The 22,158-nt window shown below is 43.8% G+C and overlaps 1 protein-coding gene and 1 long non-coding RNA gene across 5 annotated transcripts in view; one reads left to right on the top strand and one right to left on the bottom strand.

The window, feature by feature from the left end:
- The window catches only part of LOC132218443 (uncharacterized), a 29,135-nt gene extending 16,556 nt beyond the window's left edge, over positions 1-12,579 (bottom strand). Inside the window, exon 1 of one of the 2 annotated variants that reach the window (XR_009449193.1) lies at positions 12,180-12,579. This is a non-coding gene — a long non-coding RNA (uncharacterized LOC132218443). The remainder of the gene's footprint in view (positions 1-12,179) is intronic. The other variant, XR_009449194.1, reaches the window with a different exon arrangement.
- Positions 2,971-5,699, top strand: LOC132218436 (C-C motif chemokine 23-like). 3 transcript variants are annotated; one of them, XM_059669659.1, is made up of 5 exons: positions 2,972-3,148; positions 3,963-4,010; positions 4,703-4,814; positions 5,219-5,313; positions 5,681-5,699. In XM_059669659.1, exons 1-4 carry the CDS (start codon positions 3,052-3,054, stop codon positions 5,304-5,306), a joined length of 345 nt encoding a protein of 114 aa, XP_059525642.1. In that variant the 5' UTR covers positions 2,972-3,051; the 3' UTR covers positions 5,307-5,313; positions 5,681-5,699. The 3 variants fall into 3 exon arrangements, with proteins under 3 accessions (XP_059525644.1, XP_059525642.1, XP_059525641.1); XM_059669658.1 differs by lacking the exon at positions 5,681-5,699 and having other exon boundaries at positions 5,219-5,540; XM_059669661.1 differs by lacking the exons at positions 3,963-4,010; positions 5,681-5,699 and having other exon boundaries at positions 2,971-3,148; positions 5,219-5,540.
- Positions 12,580-22,158: the final 9,579 nt, after the last annotated feature.

Here is a 22,158-nt window from a genome sequence, read left to right as displayed (position 1 = left end):
ATCAAAGGACACAGTCAACAGAGTGACAAGGCAACCAGTGGAATGGGGATATTTTACTAACCATATACCTGTTCATTTTTTTTGGGGGGGGGTGTCTATTTTCTGTTATTCATATTGGGTGATTTCTATTGTTCTGTTTCTCTGTACCCACCCATTGAACATTTTATTTTGGTTATGGTATTCTCCAGTTCTATGATTTCCATTTTGTTCTTCTTTATATCTTCTACTTCTCACTTTCTATTTCTTTATTGAGGCTTTCTGTTTTTTTCATTTGTTTCAAGAGTTAGACTAGCCCCATTTAAAGTGCTCAGTAACCTCATGTGACCAGTAGTTGTTGTATCAAGCAGCACTACAGTTCTAGAGGCTTCCTCACTCCTCTGCCTGGAACCTAGGCTGGGATGACCTAAAGGCTACGCTCCTGTGGGACTGTCTATCAGAACACCTGCATGTGGTTTGGGCTTCCTCACAGCATGGCAGTCTCAAGCTCGTCAGTCTTCTTACTGGTAGCTTAGAGTTCCAAAGGTGAGTGAGTATTCCAGTGATGAAGGTTGAAGCTCCATGGCTTTTCCCAAACTAGCCTCAGTGGTCACATGATTGAACAATAGTCACTAGCCTTCTCTGTTTCAAAAGTAAATAAAGATCCCACTGCTTAATGAGAAGGGAGAGGGTCAAAGTTTCCACATTTTCTAAATACCATAGAGATGAAAACCAAGAGATAAATGCTTCCCCTTTCTTTCCCCAGGCAAAATATTCTGAGATGCATTCATAAAGCTCTTCAAGAATCTCAATAGTCCCTAAGTGGTTTGGCTCAGTGGATAGAGCGTCAGCCTGCGGACTGAAAGGTTCCAGGTTGATTCCAGTCAAGGGCATGTACCTTGTTGTGGGCACATCCCCAGTAGGAGGTGTGCAAGAGGCAGCTGGTCGATGTGTCTCTCTCATTGATGTTTCTAACTCTCCCTCTCTCCCTTCCTCTCTGTAAAAAATCAATAAAATATATTTTTAAAAAATCTCAATAGAATCAAGCACTAATCCCCACAACTGGCTGAGTTCCTCACTCCTGCTCCTAGAAATACTTCCCAATTTACCTAGTGCTCATGCTCTGCTTTCAGAAGAACCTAGACTAAGACCCTACCATATGCTAGTCACCAGGGAAACCACAGTAAACAAAGATGCAAAAATCCCCGCTCTCATGGAGTTATGTTCTAGAAGATACAAATATTAAAAGATTTTGAAGTAAAACATGTAGTATGTTAAGTACACAGGAAGAAAATAAAGAAATTTTGGCAGGGGGAGATTATAATTTTAGAGGTCCCAGAAAGACTTAATGAAAAGATAACTTTAGAGGAGGTTAGAGATAAAGTAATACAGATATTTGAGGGAAGAATGGTCCAAGCAGAGGGAACAGAAATCTGGGTCAGCCTGCATAACTGAAGCAGAGTGAGTGAAGGGGAGTAGTAGGACATGAAAACAGAGAGCCAACAGGGGCCAGATCACATAGGAGCTTATAATAGAGAGCAAACAGGGATCAGATCACACAGGGGCTTATAATTCAGTATAAGAATCGGGCTTTACACTGAGTGAAATTAAAAAGCCATTGGAGGTCCAGCCAATGTGGCTCAGTGGCTGAGTGTTGACCTATGAGCCAGGAGGTCATGGTTTGATTCCCTGTCCGGGCACATGCCTGGGTTTCAGGCTCAATCCTGGGAGGTGGGAGTGGTGAGGGGGGCATACAGGAGGTAGCCAATCCATTATTCTCTCTCATCATTGATGTTTCAATCTCTCTCTCTATCCGTTTCCGTTCCTCTCTGAAATCAATAAAAATACATATTTTTTTGAAAAGCCAATGGAGGGCCGTAACCAGTTTGGCTCAGTGGATAGAGAGTCGGCCTGTGGACTGAAAGGTCCCAGGTTCAATTCCGAGAAGGGCATGTACCTTGGTTGCGTGCACATCCCCAGGAGGAGGTGTGTAGGAGGCAGCTGATCGATGTTTCTCTCTCATCGATGTTTCTAACACTCTATCGCTCTCCCTTCCTTTCTGTAAAAAATCAATAAAATATATTTTTTAAAAAGCCATTGGAGGGTTTCAAACAGGATTGAATTGATCTAACTTCTTTTTAAATAAACTCACTGTATTTGCAATGTGCAGAATGAACTAAAGAGGGGCAAGGACAGAATCTCAGTGAGAGACAAGGATGGCTTGGACCAGGTGGAGAGTGGAGGTGGTAAGGAATAATAAGATGCTGGACATATTTTTCAAAAGAAAAGCCAATGTATTTGGTAATGGATTGGATGTGGGATGTGAAACAAAGAGAGGATTCCAGGGTAAAGATTCTATGTGAGGAGTCACACAACCATGTTTACACATTAGAGCATTCCTTCTACTGATCATCCCTGATAATAGGCAGTTTGTGCACTTGAAAGTAGTTAATTCCTGAGGGGAAAACTCTGATTTAGAAGATTAATTAAATCTAAGGAAGGATCTTTAATAAAATATGGTCACTCTTGTTGACTGTAAACAAAAAGTCAACTAGGTATTCTTTCTGCAAAAAAAAGTTGGGAACAAGTAAAGATTGCACTCTAGTATATACATACATGACCTTTACAAAGAGAAAGTAAGAAGAAAGTAGTTCCTTTACCGAAAGGAAGGGGAAGTTAAGGGGGAGAGACTGTCTTAACCACAGAGCTCAGTAAATTGTTAACATTCTGCCTATAGGACTTTCATGATCCGCATAGGATGTGAGAGCTCCTCTCACATGGTCTCGATTCCTGTCTTGGCTAAGGTCCTTGTCACCAATTTTGACACTTTTGCCTATATCCATTGAGCAGTAGGGAAAGCCCCAAATCATTGTTCCCTTAACTTCCTATTGCATTCCCAGGCTTGTTCCCTTTTTTAGAAATATCATGTTGTTGATGGTATAGCCAAAGAATAGCATTCTTCTGCCCTGTGACTTCCTGATCTTCCTCTTATAAATACAAGGGCGGAGCTGGGTCCAGGTAATCAGGGAGCAAAGAGCACAGGATCCTCAGGCCAGCACTGTCTGCACAGGAGAGATGAAGGTCTCTGCAGCTGCTCTCTCCTTCCTCATCCTTGCCTCTACCCTCGGATCCCCTGCCCATGGATCCCTGGCCCATGAATCCTGGGATGATGGTGAGTTGAATGAGCCTTCTCACTGGGGACCAACTGAACGGTAACTTGCAGTTAGGGAGGATACACAGAGGGACAGTCTCCTGCAACATAGAGGTGAATCTGGCACTTGTTTAAAAGCAGTAGCAGTAGCTATAGACCTTTTTCTGCAGCTTTTGGTCCATGGGAAAAACCACATACAGAAGATATGTCCCACTTGGGGAAATAATTCTCTCCCTTTTCATGGCCAGAATTATTTGATACTTTCTCTTAGCTGATATAGGACCATATGTAGAAGATCAAAAGAACTGTACTAAAATTATAAATCTGGAGAAAGAAGCATAGAACCCTACGCTAGAACTATTATATACCATGTAGAGTGAAACTATCATTTTGAAGAATGGGACAATCTGGACAAGTAACTCACCTAAGTCCACCTCATGATTCTATCTATTTTTAAAAACTAGTATCTAGCACTGTCTATGTCCAAGCAGGCACTGCTCAAATTGTTATAGATAGTAGTAATACATTGAATCACCTTGATAACCCTAGCATCAGGATTTTAGAGATGCTTAGGTGGTGCATGGCCAAACGAAGGTTGGGAACCACTGATCTAGATGTATTTTGGAATGCAGAATCTTTCAGGTTTTACAAAGGTAATATAGCCCTGCCTGGTTTTCTCAATGGTTAGAGCATTGGTCCTCGGACAGAAGGGTCACGGGTTCGATTCCCAGTCTAGGGGATGGAGTTAGACTGAGAAATGGGGTAGGTAGAGATACTTAGAAACTGCTACCTCCCAGTGACTTCTCTTTCTTTCTTGTCTGTTTCTCCCAAATAGAACCAAGCATGGTGATGCACCAGTTGGATCCCAGAGGGCCCTCTCCCGGTAAGTTAGCCTGGCCAGTCTAAGTCAGCAGTTGGGCAATGACCCAGAAACCATTAGGTCACTGGTTCAATTCTGGGTCAGGGCACATGCCCAGGTTATAGACTAAATCCCCAGTAGGGGCTGTGCAGCCTCCCTCTCATCAGAGTTTCTTTCTCTCTATCCCTCTTCCTTCCTCTCTTTCTAAAAATCAATGAAAATACTTATGTGTTTTTTTAAAGAAGGTAAATATTTAGTTGTGGCATATATTTAAAAGCAGCTGGCGGGTACAGATCTGCTCAGTGGCTTCATTCACCTTTTTAGGAGACATGGGGAAAGAGAAAGGGTGCTGAGGATGGTGAACATCTACAGGGAAGCTCAGATTGGGCCATGGGTCCCTCCTCCATAGATGACCTCTTCCTCCTGCCTGTCCTGGACAAGGCTCACCTACCAGGAAGGGTGCTCTCTGATGCCTCCTGCACACATCAAACCCTTCCATTCTGGGAGAAACGGTCCTGGCCCTGTTGTGTCCTTGGCCTGGGTGCCTCAGACACAACTCAACCCGGGGAAGTGTGAAGCAAGGAGATGCCAGCAAATGCTGTTGAGGAGGAAAACACGCCCTTTGAGCCCTGTGCCTGCTCACCCTCCCCAGTACTTTGGAGGGAAGGAGGAAAGGAAATAGGCTTTTCTAAAGACTGCCTTTTCTCTTACTGTAGGCTTTCACCGTCCTGCTGACTGCTGCCCGTCCTATACACCAAGAAAAATCCGATGCATATTCATGGAAAGTTACTTTGTAACGACCAGTGGGTGCTCCCAGCCTGCTGTCATGTAAGTGCCAAGCATGCCAGCCATATGTTGGGAGGAGGGACCTGATGATGGATGGATGCCCATAAGTCACATCCTCTGGGTCCTTCAAGGTCAAGGGAGGCTGTGTCCGCATTCTTATCCTGATCCTGCAGAGCATCAGATATGAGATGTTCCCATTGAAGATGGAAGCTAGGAAAGGAAGGAGAGAGCAGGAGCAGGTCTGCACCAGGAAACTCCCATGAGTCACTAAGGAAGTCTCACAGGCTGAGGGAGCGTCTCAGAGAGGAGACACCCTGAGTGCCTGCAGCAGAGAAAGGAACAAGCTGGGCTGAGTGGAGAATCTGAAGGGCCGGGAAGAGGGGGCTCCCCATCTCTATTTGCAGAACCCTCCTCAATGTGTAACCTTTCTCCTCCTTGTTCCCCAGCTTCATCACCAAAAGCGGGCAGTATGTCTGTGCCAACCCCAATAATGTGGAAGTTCAGGATTGTGTAACGAAACTGAAGCAGGATTAAACTCCAGGTACTGAGCAAATTGTTGACTGATAAGAAGGGATACTAGGTCCCAGCCACCCATATCCATTCTCTCTTACCTCACCTTTTGGAAGCTTCTTGGCCGGAATTATTTTGTCAAAAGCAACAATTACTGTTCTGTTCTGGTTATAAAAACTGTGCATTAATAAAATGCATCCAATTTAACTTCACTTGACCTTTGAGAGGAAAAAGAAATGCAAGAATTGCTGAACTTTGGATTTGTGTTTTTCAAAATGAGACATCAGAGTTACATTTTTTTTAGAAGCTAAACACATGACTCATTCATCCCTGGCCAGCAATGGCTCAATGGTTAGAATGTAGGCCCTCACACCAAAGGTCTTACTTTTAACTTCCAGTCAACAGCAGTACCTGTTTTGCAGGTTTGATCCTGACTCTGATGGGGCGCATGTGGAAGGCAATGAGTTGATGCATCTCTCTCATATCTCTCTCTCTCTCTCTCTCTCTCTCTCTCTCTCTCTCTCTCTCTCTCTCCTCTCTTCCCTCCCCACCTCCTTTCCACTGTCAATGGGAAAAAATATTGAGTAAGAATTTAAAAAATAAATAAAAATTTAAAAAACATGTGTCATTCAAATTTGACAGCTCGCATATATGTCAACGATGTACTTCACCTATTAATGAGGGAACCATAAAACTGATTCTATTATCATCTGAGGAACAGAGATTTGTACAGTTAGTTGGGGGTGGCATTCTGAAATTTGGTTAACTTAGAGAAAGATAAACTAATATTCAATATTGCAATATAACTGTAACTTTTGCAATTATCTTTTCTACCAAAAAAAAAAAAAGCCCCACACATTTTCATCAGTGCTGGACAAAAATTTACAAGTTAACATGTAAGTGGTCTGATCAATAGTAAATAGAGCATCAATCAAAAGTTCATTCTCCTCACCCCTCACAGATGAAAGGAGTCCTGGGGTGGGCCTTTTAGACAATTTCCCAATGTAATTGAAAGGCATGCAGTCATCCTGTTGCCTTATTTCCATTTAGAATGTTTTTTCTTTCTTTTTTTCTTTTTTAATATATTTTATTGATTTTTTACAGAGAGGAAGGGAGAGAGAGAGAGAGCTAGAAATATCAATGAGAGAGAAACATCGATCAGCTGCCTCCTGCACATCTCCTACTGGGGATATGCCCGCAACCCAGGTAAATGCCCTCGACCGGAATCGAACCTGGGACCTTTCAGTCCGCAGCCCGACGCTCTATCCACTGAGCCAAACCAGTTTCGGCTAGAACGTTTTTTCTTAATAGATATATGTCCTAAAAGATGTCGTCTTTAAACTTAAAGGACATTAAGGAAGACATTTCAAGTTGAAGTTAATATCAGTTTTACATCCATACCTTTGAAGCCTATACATTTATATTTACAATTAGTAAATCTTGGTCAACTGTCTCATAAAACTCAGAAGACAGCACTGAATTCTAAACAACAAGAAAGCTTTTCTATGCGTCTATCATAAAGGCTGCATAGAATAATGGGTTTGAAGTAAATAGATTTTGCCCGAGCTTCCTGTTTTATAGGTATTCATCTCAAAAGGCTTGAAAAACCAAGAGGATATGAGGATCAGTCTCTAGAAAAACAAAAAGCACCCAGGCATACTCAGCCAAAAATCTCAGTTCTGTGTGACTTAGTCGATGCAGAGGTAGACAATCATATAGAGAAAATATTCCTGCTGCAGAGAGGAATTTTGCCACCGAACTCAGTGTACTAAACATAAGGACTTGTGCACTATGGCTTGAGCTTATGTTTATTTTTCCTGTGAGATCCTGAGTTACTTGAAGGGTAGGAACCCTGTCTTACCCATCTTTGTGTCTACAGTACTAGTTACAGCGCCTAGCATATTCTCTTTTAACTAGTTTATTTTTTATAGTATATTTTTATTGATTTCAGAGAGGAAGGGAGAAGGAGGGAGGGAGGGAGGGAGGGAGGGGGAGAGAGAGAGAGAGAGAGAGAGAGAGAGATATCAATGATGAGAGAGAATCATTGGTTGGCTGCCTCCTGCATGCCAGCTCCAGGGGATCGAGCCCACAACCTGGGCATGTGCCCTTGGCCAGAATTGAACCTGGGACCCTCAGTCCTCAGGCCATCGCTCTATCCACTGAGCCAAAACAGCTAAGGCTAACTTGATTATTGGTTGGCTTTTTTAAAATTGATTTTTTACAGAGAGGAAGGGATTGGGATAGAGAGTTAGGCACATCCATGAGAGAGAAATATCGATCAGCTGCTTCCTGCACACCCCTCACTGGGGATGTGCCCACAACCAAGGTACATTCCTTGACCCGAGTTGAACCCGTGACCCTTCAGTCTGCAGGCCAACATTCTATCCACTGAGCCAAACCAGCTAGGGCTAGCTTATTTATTGATTGGCATTTTTAAATGAATGGGAATACTTATGCTAGCATGAAATAATTATCTTACAGTGTATTTCACAGTAGAAGTAATGAATGACTTAATCTATTGAGCAGTTAGTTATCTCATTTGTCTTCCTCCAAAATGTTTGTAAGGCTTAGTAAAACCCAGATGGCAGAGGTACCCAAGAAGATCTATACAAAAGTGGTTGTCCCTTGAAAGGTTTGATAATTCAAAGGGCTATTTTTAGTATCATGTGAGGCTCCTTATAATCACTTCCTTTAAGCCAAAAAGAATCCACTTGCTAAAGAGCACCATTAATTAGCTTAATAAGGATTAATGACATACAAGGCTCAAGGTGCTATGGACAAAGGATCATAATTGAGTTTTTATAGAAAAGAACATCTCCTTATATCTCAATAAACAGGATTATTAGGCAAGCATTTCATCTTTGACAAGGAGGATGAAGAGATTTTTATTTTGTAATTAGTATCATTAGGGGCATTTTTTTTCTTTTTTTAATTATTAGTTAAGGTATTACAAATGTGTCCTCATCCCCCCCATTAACCCCCAACCTCCCCCCCCACACACACACAAATTCATGCATTAGGGGCATTTTTGATATATTTACTTATGTAGACATTTCTAACTATACCACTTAACCATCATTTTTTAATTATGTTTTTAGTGATTTCAGAGAGAGAAAGGGAGAGGGAGAGGGAGATAGAAACATAATGAGAGAGAATCGCCCCCAGAATTGAGCCTGAAACCTGGGCAGGTGCCCTGACTGGGAAGCAAATCGTGACCCCCTGGTTCATGGGTCAACGCTCAACCACTGAGCCATATTGGCTGGGCTTAACCACCATTTTATTTTTTATTTTTTAACTATTTTTTTTATTGACTTCAGAGAGGAAGGGAGGGGGAGAGAGAGATAGAAACACCAATGATGAGAGAGAATCATTGATTGGCTGCTTCCTGCACGCTCCCTACTGGGGATCAAACCTGTAACCCAGGCAGATGCCCTTGACCGAAATCGGAAATAGAAGTTGTCATTCTCTATCCACTGAGCCAAATCAGCTAGGGCTTAACCGTCATTTTAAACATTTATTTTTAATATTAGTATAACAATTTCTACATTGAAATCCTTAACACCAGTCTGCTCCATGGTAACTTAATATGTTCTTAATAATACTGTTTACATAACTCATCTGATTAATTAAACATTTAATGTATAAATGTTCATCTAACTTAGATTACTGGTCTAGTATCAAAAAATTCTGAGTTAATGGCATTTAAATTAATACAAGTGTTCTATATTTATTGTCCTATAGAAGACAATCTGAGGTTAAACTGAATTCCTCTATTCTTTTACAGCCGTTCAAAAGTGTCAAAATCATTATGGGTTGTAAAAACACACACCATAGGCCCAATTTCATCCATGGGCCATAAATATAAATATAAATATAAATATAAATATAAATATAAATATAAATATAAATATAAATATAAATATAAATATAAATATAATATAAATATAAATATAATATAAATATAAATATAAGCAGGTGGTATATGAACACTTATATAACAAGGCTCATATGGATGTATATAATAATTCATACCTCATTACCACTTTTCCTCTATAATTAAAAAGTTTTTCCTGTCTATATCTTGTCTATATGATTATAAAATTGAAAATGCATGGGAAATATTAAATGCTAGAGATGGGCTGGAGCCCTAAACAACTTACAGAATTGTAGAATTTTATTCCTGGCATAAATTGTAGAGATTATCTGATTTGAACCCTTTCTTTATTTTATATATAACTAAAAACTCATAAATAAATATAATTTATAATTAACTTACAAATACTTGAAGAATAGTAGGCTCTCAAATGAATCCTTGTGTAATTCTTTCAAATTATTTTCGCTGAGAATTTTGAAAAAATGTAAGTTATTTCTTTTTGTTTTTAAATATATTTTTATTGATCTTAGAGAGGAAGGGAGAAAGAAAGAGAAAAACATTGATGATGGGAGAGAATCATTGATCAGCTACCTCCTGAATGCTCCACACTGGGGATCTAGCCCACGACCCCAGCATGTGCTCTGACCAGAAATCAAACTGGTGATCTGATTCACAGTCAACCTTCAACCACTGGGCCATGCCAGCCTGATTGTAAAGGCTATTTCTGAATCAAAATGCAAAATAACTACAACTATTTACTGCACAGAAATATATATATGGAAAACCTGGGTAAATGTGCCATGAAAATATCCTAATTTTTATTTAAGGATGGTGACCTCTGCTCTTTTTTCATTCAAACCTTTCTTCTCATGTCCTCCTCTGTATCCATCTGTCTCCATCACTCACACATACACACACACACACACACACACACACACACACAAAACTGTCCACTCTTCCTACCAAATCATATATTTAATGTCTACTCTCTAGATCACAAAGTCTGCTAGAACCCAAATCTGAGTGGTAACAACATTAGCAGATCTGCCATTTCCTCCACTCCACGCATTTCTCTGTTAATACAACTACATATTTAATACAAAGCAACAATTGTGTGGTCAAAAAAGTAATGCATCTCAGCATCAGGCTAGAGAAGCTTCCTGATGAGAAAACTGGAGAGGAGTCACCATGGATAAATTCATTGCAGATCCAGGAAGGACTTTTATCCTTAGAAATGGGATAAAAAGAAAAAGTCATTTCCTAATAAATCCCACTATACTTTTGCTGTGTGACTTAGAAGTTGGTCCAAAAGTTCATCTTCAGTAATTACATCTTCATGATCAATTGTACATCTCCTGCAACAGGTGACATGAAACTGTTTCTCAGGAAAAGCAAAGGGATCAAATGAGTAAGACGCCTATTCCCATGATTTCTTACTTTAATTCTGGATTTTACCAAAATGACTGAATCGGATGAATTGTCACATTTGTTTTGGTTTTGCTTGGATTTCTGCTTTGCTTTTTTTTTATTTTATTTTTTTACCTGCTTTGCTTTTTAAGCAGCCATTCACCAGTAACTGTAAAAGAAGCTCATTAGCATTTAAGAATAAAAACACAACCAGATAAGGCTTCCCCAACAACTGTGGGCAAAAAGGGGCCACATGCTAAACCTGACAAGTTCAGGGGAGGCCTGTGTGGCAGCCTTACAAACTCAGAGACTTAAAATAACCACAAAGGATGATCTGAAATTTTAAGAAATTTTAAAATATATTTTTATGGATTTCAGAGAGGCAGGGAGAGGGAGAGGGAGAGAGAAAAATCAAGGATGAGAGAGAATCATTGATCAGTTGCTCACAACTTGGGCATGTGCCCTGACTGGGAATCAAACCCGGACCCTTCAGTCCACAGGCCAGCGCTCTATCCCAGAGCCAAACTAGCTGAGGCTGAAAGTAACGCTTCTTAACTAAAAGCAGTAGTCATGTCCTAGGCTAGAATCTTACCTGACAAAGGTCAATTTTCACCTTAACTAAGCCTGTGTGTTGTCTTTTTGCATCTACCATAACATTCCTTTGGAATCTCAAACTAATTTCCTTTTTCCAGACCCCTCAAAGCACAGGTGCCACACCAGAGGGGAGACCACAAATCTCCTCATTGTTATTGAATTAATTGCTGACTGTTAACTATCTTGTACCCACCTATGTAAGAGAAATATGTGTCTCTCATTTTACTTTTTATTCTATCACCAATCAATTTAATCCATGTAAGTCTTATTTGGATTGTAATGTATCAAATAAGGTGCAAAACTGCCATTCTCTGGGGCATTTTCTCAATCCTTTGAGATTTTGCTTCGCAGCAATTATTTGGCTCAAATAAACTCACAAAAATTCTCTACAAGTTTGAGTATTTCTTAGGTTGACATAAACCAAACTGATCCATTTCCTCAACATAATTTTAAAACCACACAGCTAGGTTGCAAAGAGGAGAGAGAGAGAGAGAGAGAGAGAGAGCGCGCGCAGGGAGGGAGACAACCTGTCTAAATCCTCAAGTCCCTTTTAAAGAACAGATACATAATAAAAACCTAAAGGAAACCACTTTAGAAACAGAGAGGTCTGCAAAACAAGAGGCTTCCTTCATCCCCCAAAATACCAAACCAACACAAGGGGAGAAAAAATGAATGCAGTGGATCCATGTGCCAAAGTTTTGTTCCTGCCTCATGGAGACGCTGCACGGGGCAAATTCTGAAGAGGAAATGGGAGGGCTGGGGGCAGAGAAAGAGCGAGCCAGAATGTGGCCTGCAAACTGCAACAATGCGACCTCCATGAACACGGCGCCTCTGTCCTCTGGTAAACGTAGGTGTGCTGTTCTGTGATGTTGTGTTCGTTTCTGCTGTGTGTGAGTGTCACTCCATGTGCCCTGGCATGTCCCCTCAGTGGGGGGACGTGGAGGTTGGGGTTCGGGTTTGGGAGAGCTCGGGTGAGGCAGAGGAGGTGGGCAGGAGCCCGCAGCCATGGGCTGGGTGGGTACCTGTAGGGGCTGTGCCTCCTGAAGCCGCTTTCCGTGCAGGCACTGGCCGCGTCGTCCTCTTCCTCGCCCTCCCCTCCTCTTCCTCAGCGTCCTCGGAATCCAGGGCCTCCTCTGCTTCCCGGCCTCGTCGTCCTCTTCTCCTTCGTGGTCAACGCACACCACACAGCACCTGGGTCTGAGCCACGGAGCCCCTTATGGCCCCAGGAGCTGGGGGTCGGGTCGGGGGAGGTGGGGGAGGAGCTGGCGGCTGCTACCTGGGGTGACCACTGCACCCCCGCCCCGCATCCTCTAGGTCCCCACCTCAGCCACCTTGTCATGCTGGGCCGCCAGTGGAGCGGAAGTGCGGCCAGGGGAGCGGAAGTGCGGCCAGGGGAGCGGAAGTGCGGCCAGGGGAGCGGAGCCCTAGATGGGTCCTCACGTGGGTGGGGGCGGGGCCAGGGCTGCCTGCGGGGACTGGCACGTGGGCAGGGGCGGGGCCAGGGCTACCTGCGTGGACTGGCACGTGGGCAGGGGCGGGGCCAGGGCTACCTGCGTGGACTGGCACGTGGGCAGGGGCAGGGCCAGGGCTACCTGTGTGGACTGACACGTGGGCAGGGGCGGGGCCAGGGCTGCCTGGGTGGACTGGCACGTGGGCATGGGCGGGGCCAGGGCTGCCTGGGTGGCCTCCCCAGTGGCCATTCAAGTTGAAGCTGCCGGGCTGGGCGGGAGTGGCCACCTGGTGCGGGGAGGAATGAGGCCCTTGGGACTTGCTGGGGCCTCACTCTGGACCACCTTGAAGCGCCAAGTCCTTTCCTCCCTTTTGCTAGGTGACTGCTGGAACCAATGGTTGACAAGCAACAGGTACCACAGGCCTGGAGCAGCCTGGTCACCTGAGCTGCACCTCCCAGGAGCCTGGAACTGAATGAGCCTCAAAGATGCACTAGAGCGGCGGTTCTCAACCTGTGGGTCGCGACCCCTTTGGGGGTCGAAGGACCCTTTCACAGGGGTCACCTAACACCATCGGAAAACACATATATAATTACATCTTGTTTTGTGATAAATCACTATGCAATGAAAATACATCCTGCATATCAGATATTTACATTATGATTCATAACCGTAGCAAAATTACAGTTAGGAAGTAGCAACGAAAATAATTTTATGATTGGGGGTCACCACAACATGAGGAACTGTATTAAAGGGTTGCGGCATTAGGAAGGTTGAGAACCCCTGCACTAGAGGGAAATGTGCATGCTGCTCAGACTGATGCCTCCCTGTTGCTGTTATGAGTATTTGCCTTTTAATATTAATTTGGAGACATACTTTTTATTTATTTATACTAGAGGCCCAGTACACGAAATTCGTGCATGGGTAGGCTCCCTAGCTGCTGCTGGGGGAGAAGGGGGAGGAGGGGCGAAGGGAGGAGAGAGTTGCAGGGGGTGGGGTGGGTGGGGAGGGCCTCCCTTCCCTGGCTGCCTGGTGGGACCTTCCTTCCTTCCTTCCATGCTGCCCACTGGTTGTAGCACACATCGTACTGAGCCATCGAACTTATGGTCTCCCAGTCGAACTCCGGAGGAGACAGTTTGCATACTAGCCTAGAAAAACCCCATACAGTTTTATATATTCACATTCCATACCCTGCTAAATTTGCAGAAATGAAAGATTTTGCAACATAGCAACACAAGCAACTAAAGAATCTATGTTAGATACTTTTGGTTCTGAAGTCTCTAGGCCATTTCCCCAGAAGGTGCTCCAGCTTTGTAGCAAATACCTTTTTTATAGTCAGGACACATACCTAGGTTGAATCCCCAGTAGGAGGTGTGCAGGAGGCAGCCAATCAGGATTCTTTCTCAGTGATGTTTCCTCTCTCTCTCTTTCTCTCTCTCTCTCTCTCTCTCTCCCTCTCCACTCCTCTCTGAAATCAATAAAAATATATTTTTAAAAGGTTAAGATGGTAAATTTTAGGGTATGTGCATTTTACCACAATTTTCGTGCATTGGGCCTCTAGTAAAAACATAAAAAGTACAGAAGTCACCCTTCCACTTCTGTCTTAACATCCATCCAATTCCTTCACCCAAAACACCTAATATCACTAGTCTTTGTGTATCTTTCCAGAATCTATGCCTATACAAGCCAATCCCTACATACATGTAGACATGTGCATATGAGGAGGAACTGAGGCCTAATACACTGTGACACAGGGGTTCAGTGAGACGGACTTCAGACTCTCTGAGCTCGAATATTAACGAACGATGCCCTTGTAATGGTTGCGGACTTAACTCCAGGCTCCAACTCTTCCTCTGTATAATATTAGCCGCACTAACTACCTATAGATTTCTGTGGGCACAAAATTCCTTGAACCCAGCAGGTAAAGAGGACAAATGTGTCAATATAGTGTTTTGTTGTTTTTTGGGGGGGAAATCCCAATCAGAATAACAACGGAGCCCAGCCTGGTGTAGCTCTGTGACTTGGGTACCCTCCCATGCACCAGCAGGTTGTTGGTTTGATTTCTGGTCAGGGGACATACCTGGATTGCAAGCTTGATCCCCAGTAGTGGGCATGCGATCCATGTTCTGTTCTCCTCTCACATCTATGTTTTTCTCTCTCTCTCCTTCTCCTTTCCCCTCTCTCTCAAATTTTTTTTTTAAAAAAAGTATATTCATAGCAACATTCTTCACAATAGCAAAAAGGTATAAGCAAAGGTAACAAGGGAGGACAGAATAAACAAAATATGGTAGATACACTGGAATATTATTCAGTGCCCCCACTTGTTACAATATGAACTTGGAGGACACTATGCTATGTGAAGAAAGTCAAAGACAAAAAGGCAAATACCATATGATCCCATTTATATAAGGTGTCAGAGTGGTCGAATTAACAGGACTAGAAAGGAGAGGGGTGGTTGCCAGGGGCTGGAGAGCAGGCATGGGTAGAGTTTCAGTTTTGTAAGATGAAAATGTTCTGGGGATGGATAGTGGTGATCATTGCACAACACTGTGAATGTACTTAATGTCACAGACATGTACACTAAAAAATTGTTAAGATGGGCCCAGTCAGTGTGGCTCAGTGGTTGAAAGTCAATCTATGAATCAGAAGGTTACAGTTCAATGCTCAGTCAGGGCACATGCCTGGGTTGTGGGCTCAATCTTCACTAGGGGATGTGCAGGAGGCAGCTGATCACTGATTCTCACTTCATTGATGTTTCTATCTCTCCCTCTCCATTCCTCACTGAAATCAGTAAAAATGTAGTTTTTAAAAGGGTTAAGATGGTCGATTTTATGGTATGGGCATTTTACCACAATTTTTAAATAAGAAAAATGCAAAAAGTACAGAAGTCACTCTTCCACTTCTGTCCAACAGCCATCCAATTTCTTCACCCAAAACACCTAACAACACCATTCTTTGTGTGTCTTTCCAGAGTCTATATATATACAAGCAATTCCATATAATCATGTAGACAGGTTCATATGGGAGAAACTGAGGCCTAATACACTGTGATACAGGGGTTCAGTGAGACAGACTTGAGACTCGTTGAGCTCGTTCGTTTATTAACAAATGATGCCCTTGTAATGGTTGGGGACTTAACCCCAGGCTCCAAGTCTTCCTCTGTGTATTATCAGCCACGCTAACAACCTATAGATGTTTGTGGGCACAACATTCTTTGAACCCAGCATATGAAGAGGACAAATGTGTCAATATAGTGTTTGGGGGAAACTTCCAATCAGAATAACAGAGCCCTGGCCAGAGTGGCTCTGTGGCTTGTATGTTCTTCCATACACCACAAGGTTGTCAGTTGGATTTATGGTCAGGGCACATGCCTGGGTTGCAGGCTCCATCCCCGTGAGAGGGCATGCAAGGGATGCTTTGGTCTCATATCGATGTTTCTCTCTCCTTCTTTACCTTCTCTCTCACATTTAAAAAAAAATCTTTTAAAAAATTTAAAAGAACATAACAGAATTTACTCAGTCCCCAAGCTTCCATAAAGGGGATTAGGCCAGACTTAGTTGGACCATGTGTCCCATGGCTACAGGTCCTGTGGAGAGGGAGCCTGCATGGAATGCATCACGCTTATAGGGAAGGTGAGGCAGGAACATCTATACCACCACCATGCAAGCTGTTGGATGAAAGAAATTATCTCATTGGAAAAGGGGACTATTTTTCCATTACTTGCTGGTACCTGCTGAGCTAGCGATCTGGTGACCTACTGAAAGGGGACAGGAAATGAGTCTCCAGGATGGTCCCATTTGTTTCTCCTCACCTCCTGGATTCCCCACACCTCACTGATCCCCATTCCCAGGCTGTGCCTTAAACACACTATGTATTTGCTGGCTCACTGGTCAACACTGAGAAAAGCACTTGTTTTCATTCTCAGTAAGGAACTTTGGGAGGTAACTTGGGCAGGCACCAAGAGAACAGCATCCATAAACTAATTAACCACATAGGAACTGGAGGCCCTTGCACTCTACCTAGAACCCTACCTAACCATTTCAGATAAGAATTCCAAATTGTCCCCATTTACCCTTTATTCTTATAGAAAATCTCATCCTCATTTGACAATCCTTGTCATGTAGCTTCTGTGCCATGTTTTGCTTGTATGTGGCATTGAGAGGTCTAAATATATCCCTTAGCCAAAGCGGCCACTTTCTCCAGAAAAAGCCCTCCTAAGAAAACAGACAGATAAATATGAATTCTGCCTTTCCCTTACTGTCTCCTGCCACAAAATATGCTGGGCTCTTTCCCAGTCCCACTGCTCCACTGGGGGGCGCTGTGCTATTGTCCTGTGTGTGGTTGGTACCATTCTGCATCTCATATTGCTAAGCCACCAGCATTTATCTGTGGTCATTTAGGTCAATTATTAAATCTTGTTCACATACAGAGGCAGAGCTGCCTCAAACAGATTGTCAAAATGCAGCGGGAAGGCCGGGGAAAGTTGGGGGGCAGGAGGGAGGGGTATAAGAGATCAACCGAAGGACTTGTATGCATGCATATATGCATAACCAATGGACATGGTACACTGGGGGGTGAGGGAGGCCAGGGGATTGTCAAGGGTGGGGGGGAAAAAAGACACATATGTAATACCCTTTGTAATACTTTAAGCAATAAAAAAAAAAATCTTTTTCACTCAGAATTTCTTTTACTCACTCAGGCATTTAAGTCTCACTGACTTAATGTGATTTAGTAATGACTCTCCTCTCTTTGCAGGAGTGGAGGAACCAGTACATTCACTTGAAATCAGGCGTCGAAGGATCTGTGTTGGACACAGAAGGAAGTAGGTAGGTTTGGTGCTGGGCTGAGCTGGAGGGAGCGGAGGAGCACACACATGACCCGCAGTGGGGTCCACAGAGGCTGAGGCAGGACAAGTGAATGGAGCAGTGGCCCCACCAGTACGTTTCCTGAAATAAAGTCCTGAGGAGGAAAGTCGTAGGCAGTTACTGTTCTCACACATTCTTATTACCCTTTATCTCCAGGAACTCCCTGGTAGCTATCCAATAGTTTAGAGGGGTTTCTGTTGTTGTGGCTTGTTTTTCAAAAGACTTTTGATTCTTTGTTATTTTTATTGATTTCAGAGAGAGGAAGGGAAAGAAAGATGCTCCCCTACTACCCTGACATGTGCCCGACCAGTAATTCAAAATGGACCTCCTGGTAGGTGAGAGGACATTGAATCTGGAAGGGCGAGGGCTATGCCCTCCATCTTACCCCAGATCCTCCATTTTTGGGCAGCAGCCTTAGCCATGTGCTCGGCAAGGAGCTTCTTCTCCGAAGCCCAAGCCTCTGCTAGCCACACCTAGGATTTCTTTAAACTAACCAATGACAATCAAGGGAAGCATGCGCCATAGACACAACCACATCCTGTGTAACAAGACCCTGACTTGCACCTGGCCAATCAGCAGGGCCCACAGTCCTCTCTCCTCCCCTAACTCCAACCCGCAATAAAACCACTCTTCCCACAGAGCTAGCTCTCTCTATGCCCCAGCAGCTGCGTAGGCTTGTGTGGGGGGAGCTCAAGCTAGCCCGAATAAAGACTCTATCTGCTTTTGCATTGGACTCGGCTGGCTCCCTGGTGGTCTTTTGGGAATCCTGAAATCTGGGCTTAACAGAATCAACTAAGCCACCCTGGCTGGGCTGGGAGTATTTTTAATTAAAAAAAAAAAAAGTACCAAAAACCTACTGTGAATTTTACACTAGCTTTTAAGAGTGAAGAACCTGCTATACCAGGACAGGGCACACTTTTATGCATGATCTTAAAGGCTTGTGGGGGAAGGGGGGAGAAATAGGCTCAGGGACCCAAATATTCTGAGAACCCCAAGGCCTGTTGAGAGGGGAGAAAGTGAATGATCCTCTATGGATAGGAGGTCAAATGTATTATAAATAACTGGTGAGCCAGGGGGACAGAGCACCAGAATAACCTATACCAGGGGTGGGCTCCTTTTTGCGAGAGCGTGCCAAACCAGCAAAATCTCGGACTCAAAATTCTTCTGCATGTCAACCCTAATATTTTGAGAACATGTTATGCCTACTTGATATCTCTTAAGGTATACTTATGTGAAGAACCTTGAAGAAATAATAAAATTAATTCGAATGACAAAAACACAGTATATGATGATGAAAAATAAATTTATTTTTTTAATGTATGCATGTACACTGATAGTCCGACAGAAAACTTTATGACTCCGTTTGATATTATCAGGGGGACTTTTGCTGCTGCATCACTGATGACAGAGATTTTACATCAGGTTTATATTTCGTGACCTTCAGAAATATGCAGGAGCTACTACTTTCATCCGTCAGGCTACTCCTATTACGAGACTTAACAAAATTCATCACTGAGAACAAAGATTCACAAGTGCATGTGGATGAAAACGTGGAGAGTAACGCTGCTGTAGTTGTTTAAACAGAAAAAATTTTCTGCAATACCATTCCAAGTCCTCAATAGTTCGTTTTTGACACTATTGAAATTGCTCTTCCCCTCTCTCGTCAATCCATGTCTATGGTCTTTAAGATAACTTGTTATGTAAAATTATTTATTTAACTAAGATGCACCTACACTGAATTTATCTGAAAAATAAAAAAGTTGATATTTAGAAAAAAATTGTAAATGGAAGTGTTAGGTCGGTGGGATACATGTAGGCATGTGATGAGACAATGGACTTCCCCTGGAATTTCTCACAGATCAGCGCGCCAGACACAGATACTGGCTTCTCCCTGAAGACCCCCACACAGATACTGACTCCTTCCTGAATTCCTTGCTGACCCCCTGCAGCTGAAACTTCCTCAGCTAAATACCTCAGCTCATGTCCCTGGCCCTCACCCAACCACAGTATAAAAAAAGCATCCTCCTCCCTGTTGGTGTGAATCCACCTGCCCTGTCTTTGGGGTACGTGGGTCTCCCAGGGAAGCAGAAATAAACCTTTCCTTTTCTTTTCTTTTCTGATTCACCGGACTCTTTATTTCTTACGCCACCTCCTGAGCCACCTAACCTAACAGGAAGATTATAAGAGAGGGTTTCATGTGCCAGCAAAAGTTACTGGCGAGCCATGTTTGGCACGCCTGCCAGGGGTTGCCCACCCCTGCCCTATACCCCTGGGAGAGGAGGTGTCTGCCAGTTCTCAGGGACTGAGTGTATTGGGGAAACAAGGCAGAGAAGACCTCTTCACCTGGTTGGACCACACTGCTGCTTGAGGAAGTACTGGCTTCCCCAGAGAGTCCAACTTCAGCCCTGCTTGTCTTGCCTATGGTCCTTATCCTATACTGATAAAAGAGAAAAATGGTAATTGGCGTACGACCGATACCTTTTTCATTGGCTAATCAGTGAGATATGCAAATTAACTGCCAACTAAGATGGCAGTTAACCACCAAAAAAGATGGCGGCTAATTTGCATATTGCAGGCAGGATGGTACAGCGCCATCAGAGAGTGGGTTGGGGGTGTGAGTGCCAGCGGTCGCCCAGGACCCGATCCGGCCCGCAAGAGCGGGTTGAGGGCGTGAGTGCCGGTGGTTGCCCAGGACCCGATCCGGCCAGCAAACCCAGATGCGAGCTGGCGGGGCAGCTGCAGCGGTCGCCCGGGACCCGATCACGTGGGACCGGCGGGGTGGCTGCAGCGTCCGCCCGCACTAACGCCGCCAACCCGCGAGAGTGGGTTGGGGGGCGTGAGTGCCAGCGGTCGCCCGGGACCCGATCACACGGGGCCGGCAGGGCGACTCGCCCCCAACCCGCTCTCCCGCCCAGAAGGGGACCCTCATTTCCCCCCATCACTGGTTCTGCCCCCAGCCCAGGCCTGATGCCTCTGTCAGAGGCATCAGGCCTGGGCTGGGGTGAAGGCCTGAGGGCTCTCAGTATGTGAGAGGGGGCAGGCTGGGCTGAGGGACACTCCCCCCACACACACACCCAGTGCACGAATTTCGTGCACTGGGCCCCTAGTTTGCATATAAATACTTGACTATTTACACTTTCATTCCTTACATCAAGACTAGAGGTAGCTATGAACTGACACTTTTGCAATACATGTTTAATTAGGCGGAAGATGGCCTTGCTCTGGGAAGGTATCAGGCGCTGGATTCCCCACCTGTATCAGAATCAGTGTTCGATGTGTCAATCCTCCTTAAGGAACCCGCGGATTTACTCCGCTCCCTGTACAGGGTAAGAAGAAGACAAAGGTCAAGGCTGTGACTCTTGAAAGATACAATTAAACTATTCATTATTTCCTCATTTTAGATAAGAATTCTAAGTGTTCCCAATTATTTACGTTTTTAGTAACAGTTCCTGCTCCTGCGCCTTCCGCTCCCCCTTCTTGCTTTTCTTCCTGCCAAATACATGCTTCAGCGAATACAACAGCCGGCTCCAAAATCCACGTTGCTAGAAAACAGATGGGGAGACATGAACTCTACGTTCCCCTGCTTTGTCCAGCCACAGTACTTTGTCCTCCTCAAATTTACCTCTATATCCATGTCTGAAGATGATGTGAATTTGCTGCTTGGAAGAAAATACATAGCAACAGTTAGTGATTCATGCCATTCTCCATGTCTCTCACATATATAGTTCTGGTCTTATTTGGACTAATTGGGTACTTGAGTCTATATTCCTGAGCAAAACCACCACACACCTGGGACCTTGAAAATGATTCCTTGCGTGCTGGGCTTCCAATTCTCTGTGACAGTTTAAAATGGCCCTGCAATGTCTCTGGGAGACCTATGTATGTAGCTTCGCATGGGATATAGGCAGGATTTTCAGTGTGTTGCTTACTGCATTTTTAAGCATGTGTAGTGTGGACAAAAGGGGTCACAAGCTCAGGGGAGGCCTGCATGGCAGTCTTGCAGACTCAGAGACCTAAAGTAACCACAAAAGATGATCTGAAAATTAAATATTTAACTACAAACAGGTTATAGTGGGCTGTCATGTCCTAGGCCAGTATTTTCCCTGACAAAGATCAACTTAGATCTTTACTGAGCCCATTTGTCTTCTTGCCATAAGGTAACATATCTGTGAAATGTCTGGGTAACTTGTGAATTCCTCTTTTTTCTGGACCCTTCAGGGTGCAACAAATAGCACCAGGACATTCCCTCATTGTTATGTTATCAAGTTAATCGTCAACTGTTAATATGTTGAACTATCCTGTATCCATCCATGTAAAAGCAGCACATGTCCATCATTTCACTTTTTCTCCTATCCCAGAGGTTTTGCTGCTTTGCTTTATCCCACCTCCTTAATCTATCACCAATGGATTTCATGTAATCCACCTACGCCCCTTTCCTTTGATTGCAATGTATAAATACAGATGTAACCCACCATTCTTTGGAGCATTACCTCAATTCCTAGAGGTTCTACTTCCCAGCATATGTGGACAGTTGGCTCAAATAAACTCAAAAAAATTCTTTACAATGGTTTTTTAATGTCAACAGCAGCAAAAATTCAGCACTCTTTGGGGTCACCAACCTGCACCCAATCGTGCACCCAGACCCTCTCTTTGGCCTGAGCACCCCTACCAACTCCACCACTGTAATG

The sequence above is a fragment of the Myotis daubentonii genome, chromosome 16 (genome assembly GCF_963259705.1).
Source record: "Myotis daubentonii chromosome 16, mMyoDau2.1, whole genome shotgun sequence".
Lineage (NCBI taxonomy): Eukaryota > Metazoa > Chordata > Mammalia > Chiroptera > Vespertilionidae > Myotis > Myotis daubentonii.
The sequence above is the reverse complement of the archived record's forward strand: the minus strand, read 5'-3'. Positions and strand labels throughout refer to the sequence as shown.